A 26,101-nucleotide genomic window follows, 5' to 3' on the forward strand; every position below is an offset into this window, starting at 1 on the left:
GGCGAGCACGAACGTCCAGTGCCGAAAGAGAGGGTGGAAAGTGGAAACGGAGGTAAGAAAAGCAACGAATGGCGAGTTTGAGTTTGGCGACGGAAAATATCCGTTCGATAGTGATAGCTTTGCGGTGAATGTCCGGAGTGACGACGCTGTGGCAAAGCAAGGACAAGCACCGCAATCGAAATGTGCGGGGGTGGCGGCCGGCAGAACAAGTTTCAAAGCGTTTCGTGCATCAACTCCACTGGAGAGTTAACTCCACTGGGGAGGGAGCCTTGGTCAGTCGTGTCAGTCGTAGTCTTGGTATAAGAAGCGACTGATATCAGTGATGCCTCAAGACAGTAACATGTGGTTGCCCCCCCAAAAAAAAGGGGAAAAAAAAGAAAAAAAAAAAAGAAAAAAGGAGACGTATGCTCCAGATACAGGGAGAGAGCAAGATAGCAGCATCCTTGCAGGCGTGCTTGGACTCACTCACCGCACTGCTTGGAAATGGCGCCGGGCGAAGGTTGCGAAGCAAGTCCGCGGGTGCCGCTCGACAAATCAGATGGAACAGGTTGTTGCGGGAGCAAAGGGGAGGGTGTGAGCGACGAAGCGTCAAAGGGAAGAGGAGGGAGGGGGGGGGTACGTGGGAGTCTGGCTGAGCGGTCGAGAGTCTGATAATGGACAAAAAGACGGAAATCCCATGGGCTAGTGAGTGCAGGAAAGGAGAAAGGTCGATGGGGCGGGAGTGAGTTTCGTTCGGTATGTGTAGAGTGCGGAGGAGATTGACAAGACGTCAAGTCAAGTCAAGATACCAGTGCGGTTGCAACAGGTTTGTCGGGGGGGGGTGTGGGATGGCAATCGATACGTGCAGGGCTAGGCCACATGATTGGCAGGCCGGGGGGCGGGGGGGGAGGGGGTGGAGGGTTGGATCAGTAGCGGCTATGGATGGCTGGCTGGCTGTTGGTCCAGGGCTCTTGGCGTGCCCGTGCCTTCTGCCTTCAATGCTTCCCCTGCTATGCTAGCCTTGCAGTGCAGCCAGCACCGCGGCAGCTGCAGCAACGCACGGCCGGCCACCTGCTCCGAAGTTCGAACGGAGCACTCTGTACGGAGTACGCAACATTGAAGGCATTGGCAACAGGCCGGGGAGAGGGCAGGGGCGGGTGCCCCACTGCGGCACTGCGGCACTGCGGCACTGCGGCATCGCGCAGGTCTCTCTCTCTGTATCTAGCACCTCAAGTCTGGTGTGATCTGGACCTTGACCAGTCGTTCGTCGTTCGTCGTTCGTCGTTCCCATGGGGCCATTCTTCCATACAGTCTAGTATCGCTTGGTCCTTCTTGATAGGAGACGGCTCTGCCCGGTTCCTGATCTATGCAGGCGTCCAGATTAGCCGTGGCTTCATGGCTGGCGACCTTTGGCGGAAATATGCATCACTGGCATACAGGAACTGCGGCTGCATGCACGACGAGCTGCACGACCAGCTGCACGACCAGCTGCACGACGACAGCTCTCCTTCCATCCTGACCTTGTCCCGGCCTATTCTGCGCCTCGGGATGATATTCTTTTTGTTTTTCCTTGTCAAAAGGCTTACCGGAATGCGAACATGGGAACGTGGGTGGCAACACGGGGTGACGGCAAAGGTGCGCTAGTGACGACATTAACTGCATCCGGCAAACCTGGGCATGCCATCTTGGCTCAATAATTGTCACAGGCGGACATGCCCATCATGACGATAACCACCCTGTATTGCTGCCGCCTGAATGGTCATGGCGCGAGGCGAAACTATTATCAAGAAGATGACCTGGCCACGGAGTACTACTGTTGGAACACCGTCTGCTCCCAGCATTGCTTGGACCCATGCATGCACACACCCGCAGATGACGGAGCGAATGCACCACCAGTCGTGGCAAAAAAAAAAAAAAACCCCCGACAAAAAAGAGAAAAGGAAAAAAAAAAAGAAGAGGAAGAAGAAAATTGACGGGCCGCATTGTGGGCAAGACAGCTAGACATGCGGCCCATCGAGCTAGCGACTTCAACAGCCAAAGCAACGCAGGTACAGGATAAATGGGCATGTTGGGTCACGACGAGTAGCGTGGATGATAAAACTGCCATCAACTGGAATGAGAGGCTGACCACTTTGAGCGATGCCCTACATGGCCGCGTGGCCAGGTCCGTAAGGTGGTCTCAGGACTACACCAACCACGCATGACCGGGAGCAAATCACCGATGCAATCATGCAGCCTGATGATAACGCCGACGTCGAGTTGCAGAGGCTGTGGCTGGGTGTCTTGATCCAGAGTCACGCACGACCAGCCTGCGAACACACCCGCCTCCCCCTCCTCAAATCTTCGCAGCCACAGCCACAGTCAATGCTGCAGCGCGAGCGTGCGTGTGGTGCGTGTGCCTGTGCGTGTGCTTGTGCGGGTGGTGCTGCGTGGTGCTGCGTGGTGCTGCGTGGTGCTGCGTGGTGCTGCCTGTGGAAAGGAGGGAGAGGGAGAGGAAGAGGGAGAGGGAGAGGGTGACGGTAAGAGAGACACTGACAAGAGTCTCCGTTGCGGTGCGGTGCGGTGCGGTGCAGTGCGGTACGGTGCGGTACGGTGCGATGCGAAGGGAGCATGTGTGTGTGTGTGCGTGTGTGTGTGTGTGCGCATCCCCTTCTGTGCGCGCGTCCGTTGTATGTTGTATGAGGGAGCGTGTCTAAACAAACGTCCATCGTGTGTCTACTTGTTCCAAGGTCAGAGTGTTCAAACTAGGAAAAAGAAGGGTGCCATTCGACAATGGGTTGCCCTATGGAGGCACTCGGGCGCTAGGAATGCCACCACATGGGTGGGTTAGGAGTAGTCAGACGACAATGTGGCGGGACGACCTCATACCGTACATTTATCGAAAAGACCGTGTTTTAGCTCGTCCAAGAGGGTGCATTGCTATGGTCCAGGATGGATGGCTATATGGAGAAATCTGGTTCTGTGAACGCCAGCACGGGTTTGGCCGTTCGGTGAGGACGGAAAGGGGGGAAATCTGGCTGGCACGGAGACAGGAGGAAAGAGAGCACTGGCAAACAGAGAGGGCAGGAGCGAGCGATCAACCATCCATTCATTCATTCATTCATTGCCTGCCCAGCAGCAGGCTGGGACTATAAGATGACCCAAACCCCCTGGGATTCGACTCGAGCCCTCCCCTCTGCTCTTGTAGAAGAGAAGGAAAGGCGGCAGCCCGAAAGAGGGAAGAAACAAGAAGAATCAAAATACGACTTTTCCCACAACAAGCTCTCTCCTCTCTCCTCTCTCCTCTCTCCTCTCTCCTCTCTCCTCTCTCCTCTCTCTCTCCCCTCACCTCTCTCCTCTCTCCATCTCTCGGACGGACCCGGCGGCCCCCGTCGGTCGCACATATCACATACGCAAGCGCGCCTTGTCAATAGCCAAAACATTCCCGACACCTAATTGCCGCACTCGTCCACATCGACTTCTCTCCTCCTCAAGCAACTATCGAGACAGGTACCCCTTACCCACCTGAATTCCTTGGGTACCTGGTAAACGTCTGTACCGACGACGGCTCTTCCGATCGACAGCTGTTAATATTTTCCGGCTCCAAAGTCGAGTCACTACTCTAGTCCGCCACGTTGCGTCCGTGTTCGACCCGCACCTAGCTGAAGCAAGTCAAGTCTTGAATCTACCGAGTACCGAATACCCTAGGGGCTCGTTCTTGTGTTGTAGGGCACAGGCCAGACCTGACGGTTTATCCCCGTTCTGGTTGGTCCAACTTCCGCGACGAGAAACGACACCGGCCCGTTAGGCCAGGGTTGAACAGCTTTGCTCATGCCTGGCTCGACACAACGCACTGCCGTCCAACTCAGTTGCATGTCATTTGACTCACCATAGTTGTTCACTGCCCATCTGGCGCGACTGGGGCAGACGGAATTCATCGCCAACCCCGCTTTATTTTGCCTCGATTTCGGCAGCCATCACCAGCTGAATCTACCTATCCTTGTGTGTGTGTGTGTGTGTGTGTGTGTGTGTGTGTGTGTGGAAAGCTGAATGAAAAACCTTGCGGGTTTCCTGATCAAGACACATTAGCAACGCCCTGGCGGGATTTTGGCAACATACTTGAGAGAGGCAAGACGAATCCGTTGTGACGACGGCGCCTGCAGGTGTACCTGCTCACACAAGTACAGTCAGTACAAGCACAGCTCAAGACTGAATCGGAAACCAAACCGAATCCTTGATAAAGGTCAACCAACTGGTACGCATCTGTATCTCCGCCGTTTGGATGCCTTGGCGCACTAACAGAAGCTCCACAGTCATCTCCCACCACTAATGACGACTTGGTAGGTACATGTAGGTACCTGCCTTACCCAAGCTACCTTAGGTACCTATTCAAGCATCAATATCTGCCAGCTCGGGTCGCTCTCGCCCTGTATTTCTCTTGCCTCGCGTGGTAAGTGAGCATTGCCCGACCCAAGTTGTGCGGCTTCTGGCGCGCACGCTTCTCCGCCTCCAGGGCTTCTGGCGCTGCTGAGTGGCAGCCCAATCCGCCGCCCCTGCCACGGCACTGCCGACCAACTGAGCTGGGAAGCCTGAATCAGTCTGGTTGGTTCCAAAGCGGCCCTTCCCCCACTTGCCTGTTGCTACTGGGAAAACAGCAGTAGTAGTAGTCAACTGGTCTTTACGGCGAGGGGGAACGAACCCCCCCTTTCTGGGCCCTCGTCCGCACACCCCCCAACCCCCCACCCCCCACACCCCCCCTCCTCCCCCCACCAACCTGCTCCAGGAATTCCCTAATGGCCCTTCTGGCTACCTAGGTACCTAGCCACTCACTTTTTGCCTGCTATTTATTCCTTCCTACTTATCACCGCGCCGTCCTCCCCCCCACCTTTATTAGTTACTCGCTATTTTCTTGGCTTCGCCTTTCGAGCAAACAGCCTAGCTAACCAAGTCCGACAGCATGAAACGACCTTCACCTCTCACACCATCTTCAACTTCCACTTCTGTCAAAAACGCCCTACTCGATCTAGGACTATCAAGCCGACCCAACAAACAAGCGAGTGGCTGTGAACTGCCCTGTCCTGTCCTGACACCGCCTGCAGCCTAGCCAGGATACACTCAGACGATTGAACAGACCAAGCAGAAACCAAGGAGCGCCAGGCCAGGCAGGTCTTTCTGCCCGTCTTGCTTCTTAGTCGCCCATCCACCACCGCCCTGCTATTCAGACGGCCCATCCACCTTTCCATCCATTCTTCTCACAAGCCACTTTGCTGGCCCGGAAAATCAAATACCTGGCGACTCCTCTCCTGGCGTCGCGACTCCCTCTTATAACGAACCTCCCTTGGTTGAAGGCCGCTGCGGCTGTCAACCTCAACAACGCCTCAACAACTCTTAATTCATCCTGACACTCCTGGTTTAGATGGAGATTAGATAGAGTCCGCCATCATTCTCCTACAACACTGCGCCAGCATTAACCATCTCTGGGTGAGTCTTTCGCAATTGCCAGCGATACCCACTGACGTTGCCCCTCCCCAACCTGCAACCAGTCTTGTCCGACACCTCCGACACACGAGTCCTTTAGCAACGACGTCTTCACTGTTATTCTGTCGCAGAAATTGGTTTCTCTCTTCCTGCTCACTTCTTTCAGGCTTCGGACCTTCTTCTTCTCCCTCTTCTTCTTGGTCATATTTTTTTCTCCCGAAATCAAAGCCAAGCTAATCATCCAGACCAGTAGCACGCTGGTTTTTGTATTCCAGAGTGGCCTGGCCGTCCTTGAATTGACTGTTGACACATCTTTTTCCCCACCCGTGATCGGCAACCGGGCAGCTGTGTCGCATCGGCCTATACGAAATCGTTTTGACGGTGCCGTCAATCCCCCCTTTGTATTTCGCAAAGCTGGCTTCTCTAACATCTGTCGAGCTTCAGAAGCTCAACTTATATACGATGGCCCAACACGGATACGGCCATTTTGCCTCTGCCCCTAATGGAGGCAATATCGATCCAAACGACCTCGCCATGAATGGTGGATACTCTCCCTCCTTCTCCAACGGCAACAACTTCAACTCAGCTTCAAGCAATGCCCCAAACGGCTTTTCCAGTGGCAATGCTGTTTTTGGCGACGATGAACTTCTAGATGGACTCGCGTCGCCCTCAGATGGCCAGCCGGGTTTCCACGGCCAAGGTCAAGACTATGGAGGCATGAATATAGGTTTCAACCAAGGCCCCTTCGCGTCGCAACGAGGCTCTGGCTTGCAAATTGATCCAAGCCAGATAAACGGCTTCTCCCAAACTCCCGATGGCGATCCAATCCAAAGCCCCTATGCTGCTGGCTTCACCGCTCAGTTTCGTCAGATGCAAAATAACCACTCTCTGGGCGGCTCGCTGCAATCACCAATGTCGTACTCGGGCTCCCCATTAACCGCAGGCGATATGGGTGCGGATGGTAATGACAATCATTATCTCAAGGCCAGAGCCCGTATGTCCCAGCAGATGCAACAGAAACCATCCGCCGCTCGCAGCCCAATGACGCCCAAGACCAATAGCATTCACGGGATCCCTATCGGCTCCCAGGATTCATCCGGGTTTGGACCGCAGTCCATGCGACCGTCGGGCAGCCACGAGAAATCTCCCTCAGCACAGTGGGGCAACACTCCCAGCGGAAGTATCCCTGCGTCTTACAATTCTGGCTTCTCCTCGCCCATGCAGCAAGGCATGATGCCCATCAATGAAGTCATGCTCAAGGGAGGCACCTCGATGCCCGCCAAGCTGGGCGTCGCTCCAGGCGCCGTGTCGTCTCAGGAGATGAAGCGCAAGCGACGCCGCGAGTCGCATAATCTTGTCGAGCGTCGACGCCGCGACAATATCAACGAAAGGATCCAAGATCTTAGCAAACTAGTTCCTTCACACCGGTTGGAAGACGAGAAGATCCGCAAGTTGATTCAGAACGGAACGCCACTGTCCCCGACTCTGACGGGCATGTCTAGCCCCGGTCAGGCCACATCCAGCCTGGCTGGTCCTGGTGCCCGTCGAGCTGCCGGTAGCAACGCTGGTAACATCACCACCGGTCTCCCAATCGAGGAAAAGGATAAGGGGCCCAACAAAGGAGACATTTTAAACGGCGCCGTCAGCTGGACTCGCGACTTGATGTGGATGCTGCACCTCAAACTTCAACAGCAGGAGGAACTGATGAATACCATTGCCGAGTTGGGTGGCCACTTCCCTTTTGAGCTCACGGATGACGAACGCCGTATGCAAACTGAGCTGATGGAGGCCATTTCCAAGAGTGAAGCCGGTAATCTCTCCTACTCACGCACTGCAGGATCGGGTCTCCGGGTGCCTACCCACACTGATTACCGTGGCGATTCCGTGACGAGTCTGGCTGCCAACCTCGATGCCATCGGTATCACCCCAGAGGAAAACGGCAACCCAGTCGGTATGGCGAGAGACATCAATGACACTGCTCATTTTTGGAATGACCCGGATGATGACGGCAGCGGCCACGCTTCTCTCAAGTTCAAGGAAGAGGATGAGTACGACATGGAGCTCAACTAACGTCATACGTTTTACTACTTGTTTTGTTTCTTTTTCCCGGCAGCGTGGCTTCGCTGTATTGGCGTTGCGTGCGTGGTTTCAACTGTCTCTGGCACTGTTTCCTGTGCCTGCTTGCATGAAGCGTCGGTCGGTTTTATCGTGTTTTCTATATCCAGGCTCGGGATTCTATCACTTTCAACACTATCAGGAAATGCTTTGGGCGGGTCCATTTCCCATTTGGAGGCGTTGAGGGTGACTGGCATGTATCCACAACATCATGATTGGTGACGCGACCCATTCGAATCGAACTGCGGTGTCTTTACGAGAGCTATGGTCTATATAAAGGGTAATGTACTTGCATCATATAGTGGAGGATTGCTTTGCTTGCTGCAGCTTGTGTGCGCTTGAATCTCTGTTGCTTTCCCCCCTATCGGTTCCTGCTTTGCTATATTAAATGATGACTTTTTTCATGCAGTTTATTATTGCATGCAAAATTGGGGTTGTCTTGTCTTATCTTTTTTTTTTTTTTTTTTTTTTTCCTGTTGGGTATTTCCCCAGTTATTCCAAGCTTTGCTATGCTTTCTTTCCGATACCACGGTCGGCTCTTGTGATCAAGGCCACCCTCGCCCTTTTCTTTTTTTCCTTTTTTTCCTTTTCTTTTCTCTGGTTCTTTGGGGGGTTTTCATTCTGCCCTGTGGGGCCTGGGATTTCGAATTTGCGACGGGAGGTCTGCGGTTCATATTCTGCCGGGCTTACTTTGGCCGTAGAATTATAATTTAGTAGCTGTCTCTTTTTAACACTTGCAATACATCGGCCACTGTTCCTATGAGCCTTCCTTGGCCGCCCCCACATACACCCATGATTTTGTGTTCTTTCTCTCTCTCTTTTTTTTTTTTTTTTTTTTTTTTTTTTTTTTTTTTTTTTTCCCTTTGCGGTTTATGATCGAACTTGCTGTCCCTTATTGCCACAAGATAGATAGAAGATGGCTGGGAAATGGCTAAATTTATTTGAAAAAAAATAAAATAAAAAGAGAAAAAAAAAATCCCACCAGGCTTCGCGTACATTCTGGACTCGAGTCAAGAAAGTCTGCTCTTGACACGCACATCGAGTGACGGTCGTGGTAACCGACCGCACCCGTCCCGTGTTCACCAGTGCCTTGTACACAGCAAGAACTCACTCATGGACGTCAGCAGGGTCCAAGCCTCCTTGCGCTTCAGTTTTTCCTGCAAGGCGATCCTCTCGAGCGCGCACTGGCCGTTGAAGTACTTGGACATGAGCTGCCACGCGTTTCGAACCTTGCCGTCCTGGAAGCGATGCGCTATCGCGGACAGGTATCGCGACTCCTTGCCCGTGGCTTTTTTCGCATCGAGGATGATGTGGGGGGTCAGGCCGGCGAGATGGGCGGCGTCGTTGACGGCGGGGTGGAGGGTGGCTACGGGGGCGGGTTTGCGGGCGTGGGCGGTGGCCTTGTCGGCTGCCTCGCGGTGTGCCTTTAGGGCTATGCGTTCGAGGCGAGCCATCTCGGCGACGTGCTCGACCGTAGATGTGGTTGTGGTCGTGGCCGTGGTTGTGGCCGTGGCCGTGGCCGTGGCCGTCGTGGCCGTGGTTGCGGAAGGTGGAGCGGGCGATCTGGGGCTAGGCTCGCCCTTGACGTTGGGGGTCAGCCCTGATGCCGGATCCCCCGTTTGCGCTGGGGACGGGGCTGGGGCTGGGGCTGGGGCTGGGGCTGGGACTGCGGAATTGGGAGATCCGTCGCGTCCCTTTGCTGCTCCGTCCTGAGCAGTCTGGCGAGCGGGAGAGGTGTTGCTGCCGTTTTGGGACACGACGCCGTCATGTTGGCGGCGTGCTTCGTCTGCCGCCGCGGCAAGTTCCTCGGCCTCCATCTCGTACTCGACCTCGTACAGGATCTCGGGCCACACGACGACGTAGGCAAACGTGCAGAGCTGCGTCACCCACCCGCCTCGCAGAAGCCACGCTAGCATGCGCAAGTACAGCGGCCGATGGGGTTTGCTGGGGCAAAACGTCTTGAACGGTCGCGGGGCGTAGGATAGCTCCGAGAGAAAGTTGGGCAAGGGAGGGGCCAAGGGGAACGCTCGTTGCCATTCGGCCGTGGCTTGCGGCAGGCGAGAGAGGTTGCAGTTTGGCGAAACGATGTAGACGTCTCTAGCGTGCAGGGGTGGAATGGCCATGGCTCGTCGCCAAAAGATGAAGTGTTGCGCGTATTTACGGACTTGGCTGGCTGTCAGGACGTCGCTTTGCCCGACCTGGTAGAACCTGCCCGTGACGTTAGCCCTCGTCTTTCTCTTTTTTTTTTTGGCGTGGAAAGGTTTTCCCTCCTTCTTCTTTTGACTGTGCGTGTGTGCTCTTGGGAGTTTGGCTTGGGTCGCAAACGGGGGGGGGGGGGGGGGGGGCGTTTCACAGGGATGCAAGAAGAAGAAAGGGAGCGAGGCCGACATACGACACGGTTGGCTTGGCTAGCCTGGCAAACTCAATCATTGATACCGTTGTAGGGTCCCTGTCGGCGCGCAGCTCGGCTATGATTTTCTTCTCATCGTCGAGAAGTAGCAGAGCAAAATTCTTGTCCAGAAACTCGGGGTCATCAAGCTGCTCGTGACTTAGGAACGAGTTGGCCGTGGTGAGCCAGAGACCACGCTGGTTGTGGTTGTGCTGTGGCGGTATGTCGGAGACGAAGAAGGGAGCTGGAATCTGCACTGATGGGGTCAATACGCCTGCCGGGGTGTCGAGGTGAAGCGTGGCAATCTTGTTCCGGGAGACGGCTTCGTAGATATCGTGGACGGACGCCGCTAGAGAGTAGGTCTGCAACAACTCCTTCCACAAGACACTCATGTTTGTTTCTTGGAAACCGTACGAGTCAGAAAGCGCGGTGGTCACGGATCGGCAAAGCCTTTGTGGAAGCACGCTTACCGTCTTCACGCGCTCTGTCCTTGGCGAGCAATATGCGCTTGGATTCCTTCCAGACAAACTCGGAGTGCTGCTGGCTGTACTTGTAGGCCTTGTTGACTTTCTTGACGACGTTGTGGTACAGAGAGTCTACGAGCTCTTTATCCTCGCTCTTGTTCGGGTTCAGGATGAACACCAGGTTGAACATTGTCATTGGACTGCGCTTTTCTTCGTCTGCTTCGTCCCTTTTCCCATCCTTGTCCTTTGGCGGTTCCGGGGACGTCACGACTGACGACGGGGGAGGCTCCGTCTCGGATGGCGGCGCTGGTTGCTCCTCGGCTTGTCTGGCCGGTTTTGACCTGCTGGACTTTTTGTTCCTCTTCCACTTGCCGTCCACTGGAACATGGATCGGGTAGGAGATGCAGTGCATGGGATCGAGCGACAGCTGGAAGAGCTTCTTGTGATATGAACGAGCTGGTGTGAGGATGCTGGCCAGATCTCGTGTGGGGAAACCAGCCACACTCTCCCACGGAACCACCTGGGAGCCAGCCTCGGTCATGAGGTGATCATCATGGTGACGATGCTTGCTGGCTCCGTTGGCGACGGCAGCATCTCGACCCAGGGGCTGAGACAGCCGCTCAAGCAGGATATCCTCCTCCGCGCCGGTCGCGGTGGCGTCAGTGGTTTGTTTCGGATGATTTGTGACGGGCTGTACATCGGGCGGGTAGTGGAAAACAAAGGCCGGTCCGTCGCGCGACCTGTTGATGACCAGAGCCACAGCAAGAAACTTTTCGCTGGTAATGGACGGCATGGCGTTCCGGAAGCTTCAGGGAAGCTTCAGCTTTGCTTTGCTGTATGAATGGGGAGACGAAGAGCTGAGGCTGCGCCGTTGGGAGCCGGGCTTGCGGACTTGAGCCGGGTCATGGCCGGTGCCCATGGACTGCCCGCTTGATGGTGGTGGGTTTCTTGTGCATCTGTGAATGTATGGAATGCCCACTGCATTTCCTGCATTTCCAGCGATGGCTTGGCACGCCGGGATTTAGAAAAAGGCAATGAAGGGGTTCAAACTTGACGGTGCAGCCATCGACGCGTCATCACGTGACCGAGGGTGGCCAGCCGGCCGAGTTGGAACACACAAGTGGCACCACAGTGGCACCACAGTACCATCACATTCGCCCATACTGTGCAGCTAACTGGTTCATCTTTTATAATAAGCTGGACCTGGACCTACCTACCTATGTTGGGTTCAGTCGGCCACGCACGGCTCGCCAAGCTGGTTCCCCAGAGCCGATCCGATCCGCCTCTGCAGCCCTCGTCAACACAGACGTCGTGTCCCACGGTGGCCCAACTTTCGGCCAAACCGTGGCCGAAAGAGAGGACGAGTAGGGAAACTCTAGGGAAACGCCCAGAGGAGGGGCGGAGGAGGGGCGCAGGTGCCAGCTTGAGGGCTGATTTGCGGGCGTTGACCGCTGCGCTGCTGCGCCACAACGCAGACTGACATCAACAACAACAAATGAATGGGCTTTGCGTCTTTGCGCAGTATGTCTGGCCAAAACGAGCAAGGGGCACTGCCAACTTGCCGGTGCCATGTAGCATCACTTATAGCTGATGCTGGTGCGCTTGCGTTTCGCTTTAGTACCTGAGGTACATAGGTAGGTTGGGCAGCATCGATGCGCAGTGCTCGCTTCATTGGTCACCTGTCACCACCACCATGATTCGACGGGACCAGACGGTTTCAATGGCAGCCGCATGTATGATTATGCTGCTATCAGCGCAAAGACAGAATACTGCCTTTTGCCGATAAGAAGAGGCAATTACCTACCTCCTACTAATCCAACCTACTAATGCCCGTGGGGATCTAAATGAGCTGGGACGTTGACCCAACATGAGAATGGAAGCCCCCGCTTCCCCCCCTTTTGACTGCAAGTACCAAAGAAGCCAAGGGGCGGGCAGCTTGGTACCTTATTCTTCCCTAACATGCCTCCTACCTGTGAGGTACCTTGGTGTACCTAATGTCGGGACCTAGTTTGCTCATCCAAGCCCAGGCCTGCAGCAGTGCAGCTGCGGGCTTTCACATGGCACGGCCATTGGCCATTCCCCATTCCCTCTCTGGCTTGGCCCGCCGCCCAATGCCCTCTTAAACCCTCCCTCCTGGGAAGGGCAACAGGTCGTGTGAGCTTCTGCAACTTCACTCCTTTTTTACTTGTCTGGTTCCTGGTGACCGCAGCAGACCCGTCCCCTTCATTGCGAGGAACTGACGTCATTAATCACTGCCAATACGCCCCCGATCCCCAGTCTTGTTTGATCTGCGCAAAACTGGAATTCTGTCCCGAAGCAGCGTCTTTGAGCACCCTCGGCCAATCCAGGACCATAGACCTCCGTCGAAGCAACAGCCTCCACAGCCTCAACTTCCTCAACTTCCTCAACTTCCTCAACTTCCCCAACTTCCCCCGCTCCCCCCTCTCCGCCCCGGGAAAAAATCCCTGCACCGCTTTCGACGCCGTTTACAGCCATAGGTCACACACCTCTCTTTATCCTCTGCATCCCCTTGTCGTTCTGCTGGTTGACGGCTGCTTGGCTGTCGCCCCCTGACCATCCATCCCTTTCATAGTCATGTCGCCTGCCGCCCCTGCCGAACATGGCGACGTCCGCTTCATTCCCCTAAGCTACGACAACAGCGACTCCCAACGCTCTGCCATCAGGCTGATCCTCACGCTCCTGCCTGAATGGGCCAAAGACGAGGCCCATGTCGACTTCGTCCGGTTCACCGACGGAATCACCAATACTCTGCTCAAGGCTGTCAATCGCCGTCCAGGTCTATCCAAAGCCGACATGGAACGCGAAGCCGTCTTGCTCCGTGCCTACGGAAACGGTACCGATGTCCTGATCGACCGTGAACGCGAAGCCGCAAATCACGAACTGCTCATGCATTACAATCTAGCCCCCCAGCTCCTTGCTCGCTTCGGCAACGGCATGCTCTACCGCTTCATCCCCGGCGCAGTTGCTCAGCCAAAGGACCTCGCCGATCCCCCCATTCTCAGAGCCATTGCGCGAAGGCTCGCTCAGTGGCACGCCACCGTGCCTTGCATTCCCGACTCTTCGCTCCGCCGAAAAGGTTCTTGCAACGGCGACAGCTCCAACGATGCCCTCATAGCCAAGGCCGCGGCGGGAAAACCCATCCCAACTGTGTGGACGACGATGCAGAAGTGGATCTTGGCGTTGCCCACAGACACCGAACCGCGCCGCGAGAGAAAGGCCCTGTTACAGAAGGAGCTGGGGGAGTTGATTGAACGCCTGGGCCAGCGACCTGGCTTGGGACACGACGGGGTATGTTGCCCGAGACCATTCCCTGAACCAGCTCACACGAACAATGTTGAAGAAGAAACCTGCTAACCAACATGCGAATGCGACAGCTCGTCTTTGCCCACTGCGATCTTCTTTGTGCCAATGTCATCATTCACCGTGACAACGAGGCGGAGCCCTCCGTTAGCTTTATCGACTACGAATACGGAACGCCATCGCCAGTGGCATTTGACATTGCCAATCATTTTGCCGAATGGGTGGGCTATAACTGCGACTACTCCGCCATTCCTACCCATCCTCAGCGCCTTGCCTTCATCCGCGAGTACATCAGCACGTATGCCAAACTGTCGGGTGACATGATGGACGAGGAAGCGGAAACCCGCAAGTTGATGGACGAAGTGGATCTTTTCCGTGGTGTTCCAGGCTTCTTCTGGGGTATCTGGTCCCTGATTCAGGCAACAATCTCACACATCGATTTCGACTACGCCTCCTATGCCGAGGAACGGCTAGGAGAATACTGGGCTTACAAAAGTGAAGTCGACGGCAGCCGTGCAGCCTCTGGAAAGGAACCTTCGCTACGAGAAAGGCGTTGGGCAAGCGATGAGTGATTCAAACGCACGCACACACATGAAAAAAGAAACGAACAGAAAAGAAAGAAAAGAAAGAAAAGCGGTGGAGAAGGGGGCTTTCAAAGAAGCCAATGAGTGGGCAGGGGTTGTTGTCAAAGGCATAGAATCTCAATTCATAAACTGCTGGTAATTTCAAAAGCGTCAGACCAAGGAGGAGCCTCTGGCCGAGGATGAACGAATACCGCATTGCCCTGCCCGCCTTCGGTATCAGGAAAAAGGCAAGAAAAAGTACACAACGTCGACGCAAGATGCAAGACTCAAAGCCAGGGGTGTCAGTTACACGGGTCCAGGTATACATACCCCCAAGGTCAGGACAAGCGCAGCGATGGGTTCCGAGTGAGAGCCGCAAGAGTAACTCGATGGGGTTCGTTGCAAGGCAGAAGACAGACATATTTAGCTCAACCGCATACATTACACGTAGGATGGAGGAATAGCCCTGCCAGGCAAAAGGCTGGCCCATTCAACATGACGTGCACATCTATTAGACTCCGCAACCGGTGGACGATGACATGGGTGCCTGTCCTACAGTGGATTGTTATTTTGTCGTTGGCGGCATATGGAGGGTTGTAGCAACTCGACATGGCAGTTGAGAAAACGTCGGCCGGCCAGAGCGAGCTTGCTTGTTCGAAGAGATATCTGGCCGTGATGGGAATCCGAGTGCTCAGGGCCTGACAAGGAATAGCAGGAGGGAACATTCTCTCCGCCCAGGGCAGGGATGACATGACCTTCCCGGTGGCAGAGCAGTTGCATATCTGAATCGAAACTCGTCTCGAAGTCTGAAACCCGCGGCAAGACAGTCTCCTCGATGCTCGTGAGGCGGCCGCCACTGCTGCTGGGTGGGAGGCTGCGAGGCAAGAGAGGGAAGAGCGAAAAAGGCCAGGTTTGCTGCGGTTGTCTCGTTCTCAACACGGGGGCCATTCGAGACCATTCCATTCCGTCCGTCCCTTCGCGTGTTTCCCCGGCACGGGCAGAAAGAGCCAGAACGCACGGTGGGTTTTCCACTCGAGCATCGGCCGTGATGCATGCATGCAGTGATGGCACCAGGCGGTCAAGCTGGAGGCACGGGAGAAAACAGGCCTGGGGGGGGGGGGGGGGGGGGCGAAAGCGGCGCTGGGGTCTGGTCTGCTCAACTGCCCAGGTGGTGGTTAATTTCCCCACCCACGTGTACGGAGTGAGTACTCCGTACCCTGGTGTCGCCCTAGGAAGCTTGCTGCAGTACGGACTACTCCGTAGGCCTCTTAGTTACCACCAGACGGCATGGCATGTTACCAGACTTGACTATTATGTCTTGAGCAGGTATCTGGAAACGCCAACTGATGATCCTTACATGTACCATGATCCCTACCAGATGCACTCCGTATTGAATATTCCTTGGGCAGTTGCTCACTGCTGACTACTCCGTACCTACCCACGGCACCTTACCTTGGGCTAGGAGGTAGGTTAGGTACCTCTTATCGACTTCCCTTCGGCTTCCCTTCCCATGCTTTTGCAGACGGATGGGGCACGGATAACCACGTCTAAAAATCATCAAGGCAACAGATCCCCCCCCCAACCCAACCCACCCCGCCTTGCATAAACAGGGGCCTCGCTCCTATCAAGGTGTGTACATGTACTTTTACAGACAGGATAAGTACACCAAGGTGCGGGTGGGTGCCTAGAGGGCAAATTACCCGGTAACAATGTTGGCGTCTGAGAGATGAAAGCGCGCGACATGTTGGTGAGCGATATTTTAGCTCGTCTGGTGCCCGAGTACGGAGTACAAAGAATACAAGCCAGTCCGTACGGAGTACACTATCGTCCGATACAGAACATGCATGTGCATCTCCGCCGTACGGACCAACGATGCAGACGCCCAGTCAGGACTCAGCCTCTGGTGTGATGAACCTGCGTCCCGGCGGAGGAGGCGGCAAAGGACCGGGGCCGATGGCGAACAACTGAAGGTCGGGATGGTGCTGCTGACTGGAGCTCAAGCTTGCATGTAAGCTCGTGGCAGGGCTTGAGCCTGCTGCTCTGGGCTGGGCTTTCCCGCCGTTTCGCCTGGATAACGGGCATGTACCCTACCTTAGGTACCTACCCAACCTGCCATGTTGTTTCGACAGAAACCTTGGTAGGTACGAGCCGACGCACCTTCCTTGCCGGGCCCTCCCGCTGGCTGTTGAGGAAGGCAGTTGGAGTTGGGGCTGTGGTGCGGGTCTGCTGAGTGCTCCGCATGTACTCCATACCTTAGGTTAGGTGGGTAGGTAGGTACCTACCTAGAAGGCTCCTAATGTAGCACGCAGTCACATGGGAGTCGACCTTGTTCCGCGTGCACTGTACGGATAAGTGGTCTGGCGTTCTGGACTTGGGTTGTCGGCAGGCAGTAACTCGACAGCTGGCCAATGGGCGGGATAAAGTACCGCTCTTACGTGCCTGGCCCCACTTGTCTCGAACCTGCAATGATTGAATGTGCAATGGCGCGGCTTGGCGCGGCTCCCCCCAGCCCAGCCCCTTCCACATCTTTTCCCCGACTTTGGCGATTCCTTCTTCCCCCCAGGCCCCCTCCCCACCCTTGGCTTTTGCTGCATCCCGTGCGTGGTCCATGGTTTGATTCAAGACCAGCATGTTATGTTGTTCACCCATGTCCGTCAATCCATGACAAGGTAGGGTTCCCAATGGGCATGCGTCGCTCAATCACTTTCGAGTGGATATCCATGTCCATGTCCATGCTGCTCTGCTCAGTGCTCACCCCAGTTTCCCAGCTCGCCCTGCCTGTAGCAGCTCTGAGCAATCAATGTGCAATGATCAAGCTATCCCTTCTCGCCCTCCCCCCCCCCCCTTTCTGCTTTCTGCTTATTCCATGTCGAACGCACACGCGCACACTCGCACACACACCCCTCACTCCCTCAACAGGCGGGCAGGACAGGAGTGAGGGAGTGATTAATTTAGGCAAAAAAAAAAAAAAAAAGAGAAAAAAGAAAGAAAGAAAGTCGGAAGAGCCGGATCGGCTGCGTTTGCCACCATATACCGTGATTGCACGTTAGCGCAGGCAGCACATTGCAACCAGTGAGCCTACCTACTACCTACCTAACCTACCTCCCAAGTCGGAATATCTCGAGTTCTGAAATGCAACAAGCAAATCAAGACTTCCTTCACGCAGACACACACCCCCACGTACCAACAGAGAGAGAAACGCACGACTACTCAATCCGCTTCACATACTCTGGGTCCCTGGACACAAATCTCATCCATACTAGTCTATTCCCTCTGGCACGGATCCCTACGTCACTCGTCGTGACGAGACTCAGCCCCGGAGTAGCATGTGGTATGGTAAAGAAATCAGGTACTCTGTGTTTTTGCATCTCGTCTCCCCTGCAAGCCTGAGCCAGAGCCATGGAACAAACCAGCCGTCGCTCACACTTTGCTTCTGTTCCTGAGCGCTGAATAGTCATCCTCTTCTTCCCTTTTTGACGCCAACTTGAAAGACCAAGACCTGGGTCGATCCCTGACCTCTCATCACGACGAGGGGGTAAAAAAAAAGGAAAAGAAGGAAAAAGAAAGAGAAGAAAAGAAAACGAAGGCGGTTATCTGCTGCTCAGGTGGTCAGTGACGGCCACTTGGTCCACAAAGTGGGCAAGGAAATCCCCAAGTCGAAACCACCAACTACAATACTCTCTTCCCCCCGAGGTGACTATGCCTGTATTTTAGACCTTGGGGATGAAGCCGTTACCATGTCTGGCACTGGCGCAGAACTTGCGCCCAGCCTCGATGTTGCCATCCGCCAGTTGCTTGATCAGCAAGCCCATATACAATCGAGGCTTTCCGTGCTGCTCGCTGCCCAACATGGCATTGATATGACGGCTGAGCTGGATATGTTGCGCCACAAGTTGCGAGTTCTGGAGGATCTGGTTCATCATCACGGTACGTACGTCGCGTTGTACCATCCATCGGGGACTTTGGTTTTCAAATTCCATTTCCATTTCCATATCCGTTTCCGCTTTCACTTTTCCCATTCTCTCTCTCTTTCTTTTATATTTAAAGAAAAAAGAACGAAAAAGAACGAAAAAGAAAAAAAGAGAAAAAAAAACACTTTCCCTTTTTTTTTCCCTTTTTGATGGCCCGATTGACGAGTATTTGGCCTTCAATTTATTTCCCTTATAGCCCCATCAGTTTCGGAGTGCGTGCTCTTAGTGGACCATCAGCTTCATGTTGGGTGATTAGGAATTGCTTTTCATTCGTCCCTCAAGCTGACACTACGGGCACTTTGCTCGGCACCAAATTGGAAAGATCTTGCGCCCAAGATACCCGTTTTATCGAGCGCGGAAGAAGCTAGAGCACTCCAGTATCGTTGCGAATGCCTAGAAGCAGTTTGTTTACAGCATGGTTCGTTTTTCATCGACCGATCTAATCGCGACGCAGCTCAGCCTTGCGCAGGGGACTGATCCTCGGGGTAGACGTTGACGTTATAGAGCCTTTAAAGAGATCCTTTTCGTCAGCGCCCCTGGATTTTGCGTCATGGGTGGAGAAACATATCGACTTGCACGATTCAATACTGCGCTCTGGTCGCGAAAGCCAGGGCCGTACAGCTATATTCAGGCCCAACTGGATGCCGCCCATCAAATGCTGGGACGAGCGATGCGCTCATTATGTGTACGGGTTTTCGAGCCATCAGCAGAGAGACACTCACAGTCTGCTTCACCAATCACCAGCGAAACGGGACTCGGGGTTCTCCGCGGAAACAGCTTCCTCTTTGTCTGCAGTTTCCGAACAGCGGTGTCTTCCAATAATTCGCAACCGACAGCACTCTATACAGTTGCCATCGGTTCAGACTGGTAACTTTCCCGTGTCCTCCCAATTGCCAGAAGTGAGCCCTTCGATGACTCCAAAGGAAAAGGACGGCATCCCGACGAATCATACGTTGTTTGGGACTTACGGTCCCCGAGCCGCACGGAGAACTTCTATTGATGCTGAGATTGAGCCCCAGCTGCCCCCATTAAAAAGATCCAGACTGAGTCAACCCCGGCTGCAATCTATCGGCGAGCTTCAGCTTTTCCGCGACTCTGAGCCTTGTCTCCGCTGTAAAATAGCCAAGAAGAAGGTTCGTGCCGAATGATATGACATGGCAAGGACTGCATTGAGCCAGATGGCTAACCTTTCCCCCCCTCCCCCCCCCCCTCTCTCCCCCCTTTCAGTGCGATAGCAGTAGGCCGTGTTCATATTGTTCGGCAAACTCATCGACTGGCAAGGAGGAACACTGGGCCGTGCTTGGCTGTTGTCGCAGCCCTTTAACTTCATTCGCAGAGATGATTCTGCCCCGTAAAAGCTCCTTCCACAATAATAGCTATCGTCGGAATTCTGGAACTAACGGTCAGGTTCAGGCCCCATGTCCCCAAGACAGACCCGTACCCCTACCACATCACCAGTATTGCATCGACGTGGTATAAACGAATATCTGCAGACGGCATGTTGCTTTCCCGAGCACTTGACGAGCATGGTCAACTCCAGCCTTGACCAAACCGATGCTTTTTGGTGGTCCGCATATCTTGACTCGAAGCACAATGTTGACGACGGAATGTCTGGATTCAACCACGATCTACCTAGTCAAGCACCTCCGTCGCTGTCCGCCATTGCAAGCAGTTGGCACGCCCAGGACACGGCTTACGACATATTCCAGCTGCTTCGACTTACCCGATTACTATGCGACTCTAGGCAAAGCGAAGAAGCGTCCTTTCCCCTGTTGTACAATGCCAAACTACTCCTCCGTGAGACGATATTCTACGCACTTCTACACCCAGACCCTAATTTTCCTATCGGCTCTACCTTCAACCAGCAGAATCTACCAGAAGGCCTCGATTTGGAGGAACAGGCTGGACTGGTTGAGGAATGCCTAGTGCGATTTCTACTATCATTTGAGCTGGCGTGCTGTTCGAATCCCACGAACCGACCAAGAGAGGCTGTGGCGGGTTTTCTTTCGGTGTGCATCTTCAGCGCGACATGCGCGTTGCTACTGGACATGGCACCAGCTGCGACGCCGAGCTCAAGCTTTCAGCAATCGCTACGTGCTGCGACCGGAAGCTCTGGCCAGAATCTGCATGGCTTATATCGAGCCTTGGTGCAGCTGTACTGCTCCTCGGGCCCACCGCTGGGCGAAGGATGGGAGGGCAATCTGACGCACGACGAGTCATCGCTCTACTACAGCATCAACCGCCTCATCCGAACAGAAATGTGGGCCGCGGCAGGAATAGAGTCCAGTTCCGATTTTCTCCTCAGGCTCGGTGATGGCTACGTCGAGTATCTCGGGTTCAATGGCTTCCTCCGCCAACGCAAACCGAATGGTTTCACGTGGCAGCCCTCGTCGACACCGGCTCTACGTCCCGTCCGAGAAGAGCTCCGCTCAGAACCTGCCCCGGAAACATCTCCTGGTTTACCGAGCTGGAGGCCAGGTTTTGAGGACGATGTGCCGCTTTTGCACCGTCGAACATCTGAACTGGGTCCCTCACGCGGGCAGGAAACGGAGCGATGTCGGAGACATACGGTAGGGGAGGCGCCGGCAGGGCCGGGGAGAGGGCCAGGGCCAGGGCAACTGGAAAGCTCGTGGAAGATGCCCGATTCTCCCTCAAGATTCAGAACCCCTTATTCGCGGACCCCCCTGCGCCGAGTTTATTGCGACAAGTGCAACGAGTACCCCGAGGGCTTCCGAGGAGAGCACGAGCTCAGGCGGCACACGGACGCGAAGCATTCAGCCCTGGCACGACGTTGGGTCTGCTGTGAGCCCGAAAGCGCAAGAGACGCCTCTCTCAAGCCTGTCGTGTCGCTGTCGAGCTGCAAGGCGTGCATGGCCCAGAAGCAGTATGGCGCATACTACAACGCCGCCGCGCATCTGCGGAGAGCTCATTTCAGCCCCCATCGCGGCGGCAAGGCCAGCGGGGATTGGCCGTCCATGTCCGTCTTGAAGGACTGGATGCGCGAGGTGCGGAAGCCAGTGGATCCAACCCAGGCCGAGTACCTGAGCGGAGGCGAAGACGATGGCGACAACTCGGCGATGGAAGTCCCGGTTTCCGGCCCCGGAGCCCTACACGAGCGACCAAGTGCGTCATCGTCATCACGGGGCTACGCCATTTCCCCTGTAGATGACCCATGGCGTCGCGGAAGCTCGGCGCAACCGAGTCAGGCAGGGGCTCGCCCGGCGGACAATCGCAGCCAGTGCCCTCACCCGGACTGTGGCAGAGTCGTCAAAGACTTGGCGGCACACATGCTCACGCACCAGGAAGAGCGTCCCGAGAAGTGCCCCATTGCCACGTGCGAATACCACACAAAAGGCTTCGCGCGGAAATACGACAAGAACCGTCACGCCCTCACGCACTACAGAGGCACCATGGTCTGTCCGTTCTGCCCTGGTGCCGGATCGCCGTACGAAAAAGTGTTTGGCAGAGCGGACGTGTTCAAGCGCCACCTCGCCACGGCACACAACGTCGACCAAACGCCGACGAACAATCGCAGCAACAGCCTGGCCCACCTCCTCGACGGCCACGGCTCCTCTGCCGCTCACAGCGGCGGCGCGTGTTGCTCCATCTGCGGCGGCCGGTTTGCCACTGCGCAGGACTTTTACGAGCATCTGGACGAATGTGTCCTCCGAGTGATTGTGCCCACGACGACGGTCTCGACGTCGGATGCAGCGCAAGGACATCATTCCGACCGGGGAGGCTCCGTCAGTCCATTGCAGGCAGAGGGCTCCAGCAGAGCCATTTGAGGAGCAAGGGGCTTGGGCTCTCGTTGGGGGATTCTTTCTTTTTGTTTAAAGCTTTGCAATTTGGGTGCTTTGTGCCCCACCCTCCCCCCCCCCCCCCCCTTTTTTTTTTTTTTTGTTTTTTAAATCAGGACAAAGATTACCAGGCGTACGACAGGTATGAAGCGACAGAAGCCAAATGAAGAGTTTCCATCTATTTCTTGTTCTTGGACCATGTTGGACCAAGTTATCATGCTATGACCACGTTGTGCCAGCAATTTGCCCCCCCCCCCCCCTCTCCTCCTCTCCTCCTCCTTCATGTCCTTGCCCTTCTTCTCTCTCCGAGCTTTCTCCTCACCTCCTCCTTCATGTCCTTGCCCTTCTTCTCTCTCCGAGCTTTCTCCTCACCTCCCAGAGAGCTCCAAACCCCTATATCCATCCACACAAGGCTAGGGGTTAGAGGGCAAAAGCCTTTCAGGGGCGCAGGAGACGCCGAGAAGAAACCTGGTCCCTGATTCGGCCGGGGGCCGTATGACCAACCGCCGCAGCAAGGCCGTGATGCAGCCATCCGTCTGCTGGATAACGCGCGGCCAGTCACATCAAACGCGTCAAGACGCGGGCAAAACAAGTCATGTTGGGTTGGGCTGATGCCGTGTTGGGCATTCAAACGTCTGATGCGATTCTTTGGTTCTGAGGCGTCCCGCGGCCTACTAAACACACCGCACCTTGGTTGGGAAAGATGCGAAAAAAAAAAAAAAAAAAAAAAAGGCAAGGCAAATCCACATGCTTGGCAAGAATACCCAAAATAAAAAGATGAGAAAAGAAGAAGAAAAAGGAAGAAACAGGCTACGGGTGCAAGTGTGAAACTCCCAATCATAAAAATGCCTCGGGGAAACCTTTTTGTCTTTGAACCCATACAACGCCTCTAAGAATGATAGTATTTTTTAATGAAAAAAAAAAAAAAACAGAGAGACAGAAAAGAGAAAAGTGCTCCGAGCCCAGACAAAAATGACAACCACCACCAACCGGGGAAAAACTCGCGAGGCCCGCCGCTCACCTTGCTTCACCGTCGTGCGCCTTTTCGCCGAGGACGCCGCGCGCGCTTGCAGGATTCTTGGGGCTGGAGCGCTTAAAGTAGGCGTGGATCTCGCTCGAAAACTCGCCGTCATCCGGCATGCCATGATCATCGTCGCCCTCGGCCTCTTTGGGGCCACGAGCCGCCTGGACAGCCTCCCACTCGGAGCGCATGTCAGCAATCTTTGCCTTCCAGTCGGCCTCTGGATCGTACGTCTTGTGCAGTCCGCAAATGCGCTCCCACAGGCTCAGGTGCTGAGGGTGGACGGCTACGCCGTGGTACTCTTGGGCCTTGCCGTCGCGAATATATCTCCAGCGGCGCTCCTGCTCCTTGAGGTCCAGTCCAGTGGTGTCGGGGAGGAACATCCAAGTCAGGAACATGCCGGCGAGGCCGAACCAGGGAACGACATAAAACTTGGTCTGGTCGTCAATGTAGTTGTAGAGGACAGAGGCCAGGAGAGCGCCGGCCTTGCCCAGGCAGGCGGAGAAGCCGTGAGCAGTTGCGCGAACGGGGGTGGGGAAGACTTCTCCGGCAATGAGGAAGGTGACGGAGTTGGGCCCAAACTGGTTGAAGAAGGATGACAAGAAGTACATGGCCTGGAAGGAGTGGATGCCCTCGGGCCCGCTGAAGTACTTGTAGCGGAAGGCCGGGATGACAAACATGAGGAAGCACATGAAGAAGCCAACCTGCTGCATCATCTTGCGTCCGTAGAGCTTGTTGTCGATGAGGAGAGAGGCGAGGTAGTATCCGGCCAGAGACACGGTAATGTTGACCAGGTTCCAGGTCCAGTTGGTCATGAGGGAGTCGGGGTTGTCGGAGATGACCTTGATGAACTGACCCTGAAACAGCTTGTTGCCGTAGAAGAAGACGTCGTTGCAGAACCAGGTGCCGGCAGTGGCAAGCAGGCGGCCGCCAAAGTGGCTGAAGCAGTAGCGGAGAGCAGTCACGTCATATCCGGTCACGTTGGTTCGGTTCTTGGCTTGGGCCAGCTGCTTGGAGGCGTGGGGCATCTTCCAGGTTCTGTAGTAGACGAGCCAGAGGGTGCCAATGGCAGGGAAGGCAAATGACAGGCGGAAGGCATACTGGGCTGCGGACGTGCTGTACGGCGGGGAGCCGGTTCCCTTGTTGAAGATGACGAGAAGGACGATCAGGAGAACCTGGTTGACGAATTGGCCCCAACCCTGCATGAGAAAGGCCATTGTGACGCGGCGGCCGCGGTGGAGACGGTCTTCCTTGGTAGACAGCTTGCCGGCCGTGACGGCGTTTTCCAGGGACGAGGTTGCGGTAATGGGATACTCTCCCCCAACCCCAAGAGAGTAGAAGAAGAGAGAGCAGGCATAGCAAATGACCCAGCCTTGCAAAGTCAGGCCCCAGCTAGCAGTCAGCATGAGCAGACCGATGAACATGATGATGGCGTCCTGGATCAGGCCCCATCGACGGCCAACCCAGTCACCGATGACCTGCCAAAAAGAGCCAGTCAGCAAGAGGGAAAACAGAAATATATAGATATATATATAATAAAAAAAATAAAAAAAAACCTACACCAACAAAGACTTGCCCGACCATGATGCCAATGATTTCGAGATATGTCACGCTGGCAATCCAGTTCTTGCTGCAGACTTGATGCTTGTCCCAGCATTCAGGCCACACCTTTTTAAAGAGCGGCTCCAGATTGCCAATGGAGAAGAGGACGTATCCTTCCAGGCCGAGACCAGCACCGGGGATGACGGCGTGTCGGAAATACCACGAAATGGGAGACAGAGGGTCTTTCTTCATCATTGCACCGATGGTGCTTAGCTCTTTGGCGGCAGCCTGTCCATCGACTTGGGAAACAAACCTGACGCGCTGCATCCAAGGCAAGTCGGCCCAGTAGACGCCCTCTGACGTGTACGAGTCATCGGGGCGGGTGACGTGGCTGAAAATGCGCTGCTCGTCCGCGGTGGCATGCTGAAGAGTGAAGTCGTCACTGTCGTGATCACCGGGAGGTCCGTGAGGAATGGGGATTTCACCAGGGATGGCGTGCGGACGATGATGGCGTTGGGAAGCCCCCGAATCGGAGTCGGAAGATTCAAAGCCCATTGAATCGCGTCTTGGGTGACGAAAGCCGGCAGAAGCCCCAGAAAGACGACTGGCTCGGGGTGCGGCTCAGGATGCGGGCTCGGGATGGGGCTCGACAAGTTGATTGATGGTGATGGTGATGGTGATGGTGACGAAAAGAAGACGGGGGTTGGTCGTCCGGATTCTATAAACGAAAGAGCCAGGCAGTGGCCAGGGATAGAGGGATACGGGAAGCTGTGTGTGTGTGTGTGTTTTTTTTTTTTTTTTTTTTTTTTTTTTTTTTTTTTTTTTCTTTCCCTTTTTGCAGCAAGAGCGGCAGATGGATGTATCGTATCGACTGCTTTTTACTTGGGTGTTGCCGGCGAGTAACTTGGGTACCAGGTAGCTGATGCGATCAAGGCGAGTCTGCAAGATGAAGATGAAGACGAGGACAAGGGAAAAGCAGATGTGACGCAGGAAGGTGCGACCGAGGTTGGTTGAGAAATTCTCGCACGGGTTTCATCAAGACAGGGACAAGGTTTCCCGTCTGCGGGACGAGCTGAGCCTAATGCCACGCAAGAGAGAGTCAGTCGAGGGGAGGCGGGAGGAAAGAACCTGAAGAGAAGTCTGAACTCTGTTCTTGTGAAACCGCGTCTTCTTTTAAAGCATGATGATGGACGCGGTGGCACAGCCTGCAGCTTGCGGCTTTGCAGACTGCAGCCCACGATCCGCTTTCTGCGACCCGAGAAGGGACGACGGGGGGTTGAGCGTTGACGGGGAACCCCCAAGGATTTTTGGGCCAGTCAAAGGACGCCCTCGGGCACCGTGCCGGAATCTATGGCTCCGGGGGTCCCAGAGGCCTGGTCTCTTTCTTTCTTTCTTTCTTTCTTTCTCTCTTTCTCTCCGTTTTTTTTTTTTTTTTTTTTTTTCTTTCGGGGCTCCGGGGCTTTGTGTGGCAGGGAGCGGAGA

At 55.0% G+C, this 26,101-nt stretch overlaps 5 protein-coding genes across 5 annotated transcripts; 3 read left to right on the top strand and 2 right to left on the bottom strand.

The window, feature by feature from the left end:
- Positions 1 to 5,898: 5,898 nt before the first annotated feature.
- Positions 5,899 to 7,506, top strand: UV8b_01254 (uncharacterized protein; the record flags this gene model as incomplete). The annotated part of the gene is made up of 1 exon (XM_043138752.1): positions 5,899 to 7,506. The coding sequence occupies one exon, from the start codon at positions 5,899 to 5,901 to the stop codon at positions 7,504 to 7,506; it is 1,608 nt and encodes a 535-aa protein (XP_042994686.1).
- A 1,124-nt stretch (positions 7,507 to 8,630) lies between these two features.
- On the bottom strand, positions 8,631 to 11,197 carry UV8b_01255 (uncharacterized protein; the record flags this gene model as incomplete). Its single annotated transcript, XM_043138753.1, has 3 exons — positions 8,631 to 9,759; positions 9,944 to 10,340; positions 10,411 to 11,197. 3 exons carry the CDS (start codon positions 11,195 to 11,197, stop codon positions 8,631 to 8,633), a joined length of 2,313 nt encoding a protein of 770 aa, XP_042994687.1.
- Positions 11,198 to 12,999: 1,802 nt separating this feature from the next.
- UV8b_01256 (uncharacterized protein) lies at positions 13,000 to 14,297 on the top strand (the record flags this gene model as incomplete). Its single annotated transcript, XM_043138754.1, has 2 exons — positions 13,000 to 13,713; positions 13,800 to 14,297. The coding sequence occupies 2 exons, from the start codon at positions 13,000 to 13,002 to the stop codon at positions 14,295 to 14,297; spliced, it is 1,212 nt and encodes a 403-aa protein (XP_042994688.1).
- Positions 14,298 to 17,420: 3,123 nt separating this feature from the next.
- UV8b_01257 (uncharacterized protein) lies at positions 17,421 to 22,044 on the top strand (the record flags this gene model as incomplete). Its single annotated transcript, XM_043138755.1, has 6 exons — positions 17,421 to 17,619; positions 18,003 to 18,215; positions 18,582 to 18,677; positions 18,749 to 19,392; positions 19,487 to 19,610; positions 19,673 to 22,044. The coding sequence occupies 6 exons, from the start codon at positions 17,421 to 17,423 to the stop codon at positions 22,042 to 22,044; spliced, it is 3,648 nt and encodes a 1,215-aa protein (XP_042994689.1).
- A 1,029-nt stretch (positions 22,045 to 23,073) lies between these two features.
- Positions 23,074 to 25,174, bottom strand: UV8b_01258 (uncharacterized protein; the record flags this gene model as incomplete). The annotated part of the gene is made up of 2 exons (XM_043138756.1): positions 23,074 to 24,555; positions 24,638 to 25,174. 2 exons carry the CDS (start codon positions 25,172 to 25,174, stop codon positions 23,074 to 23,076), a joined length of 2,019 nt encoding a protein of 672 aa, XP_042994690.1.
- Positions 25,175 to 26,101: the final 927 nt, after the last annotated feature.

This window comes from Ustilaginoidea virens, chromosome 1 (genome assembly GCF_000687475.1).
Source record: "Ustilaginoidea virens chromosome 1, complete sequence".
Taxonomy (NCBI): Eukaryota; Fungi; Ascomycota; class Sordariomycetes; order Hypocreales; family Clavicipitaceae; genus Ustilaginoidea; species Ustilaginoidea virens.